Genomic DNA, 2692 nt, shown 5'->3' on the forward strand with positions numbered 1-2692 from the left:
TGGTAGTGGGAGCGGGGAGGAAACATTTAGGAACTAGAGGAAAGTTGTATTTTTTATCGTTGTTACATCGAGACTGCCAACTCTTTACGGGTGTAGGAAACCCCAGCTTTCTCCCATGGAGTGGCTGGTAGTTTCAAACAGTTGGCCTTGCGGTGGTTCGCAGCCTACGTGCACCCAGGACACCATCAGGGTTCCTTCAGCACCTTCAGAGCAGTGATTACTAACATGAGCTCCCTCAGGATCACCCCCAGAGCTTTGGAGCTTGTCTCCAGGAGATTCTGAAGCAGATGAGAAAAACAGCCCTGGACCATGAGGTTGCTCAGTTAAAGTTGTTCAAAGAAGGGCTCCCAAGGAGAGAAGAAATTCTGTCAGGCAGGGCTTCCCCAAGGGTGGAAAGCAGAGATAAGACACAAGAAAGAGAGGGAGGGAGGGAGGGAGAGAGGAAGGAGACACAATCAGCCTCCACACTCAGCAGGATTTTCACCCGCCCACCCCGGCAGAGGCTGGGAGCGGGCTCAGGACAAGGAAAGGACCAAACAGACCAGAGAGCACGGCAAGAGCAAACGTTCCCAGGGGCAGGCTGGGCCGGCGCCTGCCGGGCTCCTGCTTTCCCAGCAGGCTGGCTACTGGAAGATCGAGGGTGGGAGAAGCCAGAGGAAACCCGTTCGGGAAGGAGGCTGAGGTGGGAGAAGAGCCAGGCCCAGCGTGTGAGGAGGGGGGACCCGGAGGGGCTCAGGAATGACAGGAAAGGACGAGTAGGACTTGGAGCTGCCTAGGAGGGGAGAGACGGGGTCAAAGGTAACCTCAGGGAGCTGGATGCTTGGATAAAGCCAAAAAGAGCCCCAAAACACCCCGCCTCCCTGCCAGGGAGCCCATTACGACTCACAGCAACCCCAGAAGCTGCCCCATGTTTCTGAGGTTGTCACTAGGAAGTCTCGTCTGTCTCCCCAGGAGCTGCTGGTGGCTTTGAACTGCTAGGCAGGTGGAATGCAACTCGCAGAGGAAAGCCAGAAGACGGAGCATGGGAGGGCCGGGGGGCACGGTGCTGACCTTCTCAGGCCCAGGAAGATGCCTCCAAGTTCAGAGTGAGGGTGCGCTTTGAGTGGGGTGTGCGAGGGATTAGAGTGGGGCATGTGCATGGTTTGGGGGTGGGCTGTGCAGGGCTTCAGGGGTGGGATCGAGCCCTGGCAGAGGGCCCCTCCCCAGCCAGGCGGACTCACCGCTTTATTCTCGTACAGCATGAGGCCATAGTTGTGGGGCACGAGGCTGAAGCGGTTTCTCCACTTCTTATTGTCCTCCTGGTACTGGAAGAGGTTCCCAGAGAAGATGACACGCTCGTCCAGCGGTACCTGGGGGGAAACGGGAGTGACGTGTGAGACCTGGGGTTGCCCCACTGCCTGGCGAGGGGACAGAGTTCCCGAGAAAACGACTGCCCAGCCAGCAGCATCTGCTCGCTCACCCTGCCAGGCATCCTTCACCCAGCTTTTGCGCACCACCACCACCCCCCATCGCCCTGCCCTGAGGCAAGGTGGCCCCTCACCCATCTGGAAGGTGGGGACTGTGTGGCAAGACAGTGAAAGAAAGCTTCCCTGGGGTCCACGGTGACATCAGGACTTGAACCCAGGCCAGGCAGGACGATGTACCACCCAGCCAGGACCAGGGACCCCTCTCTGCCTCAGCGGCAGTCGGGTAAGGCTCTGTAGAAAGCCAGGGTGGGTCTGGGAGGCTTTCTGAGTGGCATCCAGAGCAGGCCATCTCCCCCCTCCACTGTGTGAGAGAGAGGGAAGGGCCCTCCTTCCAGTCAGGCATGCGCAGCCCCCGCCCCAGCCCCCCCAGCCCTTGGTCCCCGACCTGCTCCACAGCCAGGGACATGCATCTTCCCAGCCCTGTGGCCATGACAACGTGAACAGGAGGATCCCGATCGGGCTGGAGATGGAGAGGGCCTCTGGCTGGGGGTGTCGGAGTGGGATGCTCATCCCGGTGACCAGCGTGAGCTCCAGAAACACCCAGGTCTTCCCATCAGGATCTGCTCTGCTTCTGATTCAGGCTTGGTCTCCCCAGTCAGACACAGACGGTGCCCCCGCAGACCGGGCGGAGTCACTGCGAGGAGCCCAGGAGGCAGTGCTGCCTCGTCGGATGGGGCAGTTGCCTGGGCCTGTGGCCCCATATCCTGGCATCCTAGCTCTGTGGGTCCCTTACTGGGGAGCCCTTCCCAAGAGGATAATCACAGGGAAGCATCCTGAAGAGACGGGTCCCACAAAGGGCACGGGCTTGCCCCTGGGCACGAGGGAAGAGGGAGAGGCTAGGCACAGACGTGCCTCTCCGCAGGCTCTAAACGTTCTGCCATGACACAGTGCTTTTCACAGAAAAAAGTCCTCTGGGTTGGGCATTGGGCTGCCAGCCCCATGGTCTGTGGTTCAAACCCACCGGCTGCTCTTTGGGAGAAAGATGAGGCTCTCTGCTCCCATAAAGATTTACAGCCTCGGAAACCTTACACCGGGTCACCGTGAGGCAGAATCGATGGCATGAGTGTGGGCCGGGACTTGATGGCAGTGGGGTTGGGCGAATAATATTTTTAAAACTCACTCTGAGTCAGTTCTGACTCATAGCGATGTGCTAGGGCAGAGCAGAACTGCCCCTCTGGGTTTCTGAGACTGTAACTCTTTACGGGCATAGACAGCCTCATCTTTCT

The 2692-nt window shown here is 59.0% G+C and overlaps 1 protein-coding gene across 1 annotated transcript in view; it reads right to left on the reverse strand.

Annotated features, from left to right (window-relative positions):
- NIBAN2 (niban apoptosis regulator 2) overlaps positions 1-2692 on the reverse strand; it is a 58327-nt gene that overhangs the window by 15583 nt on the left and 40052 nt on the right. The window contains exon 3 of the mRNA XM_030885140.2: positions 1221-1349. Coding sequence (XP_030741000.2) covers positions 1221-1349 — 129 coding nt within the window. The remainder of the gene's footprint in view (positions 1-1220; positions 1350-2692) is intronic.

Source organism: Echinops telfairi, unplaced genomic scaffold (genome assembly GCF_000313985.2).
Source record: "Echinops telfairi isolate 266 unplaced genomic scaffold, ASM31398v2 ScPeMD7_22;HRSCAF=79, whole genome shotgun sequence".
Classification (NCBI taxonomy): domain Eukaryota; kingdom Metazoa; phylum Chordata; class Mammalia; order Afrosoricida; family Tenrecidae; genus Echinops; species Echinops telfairi.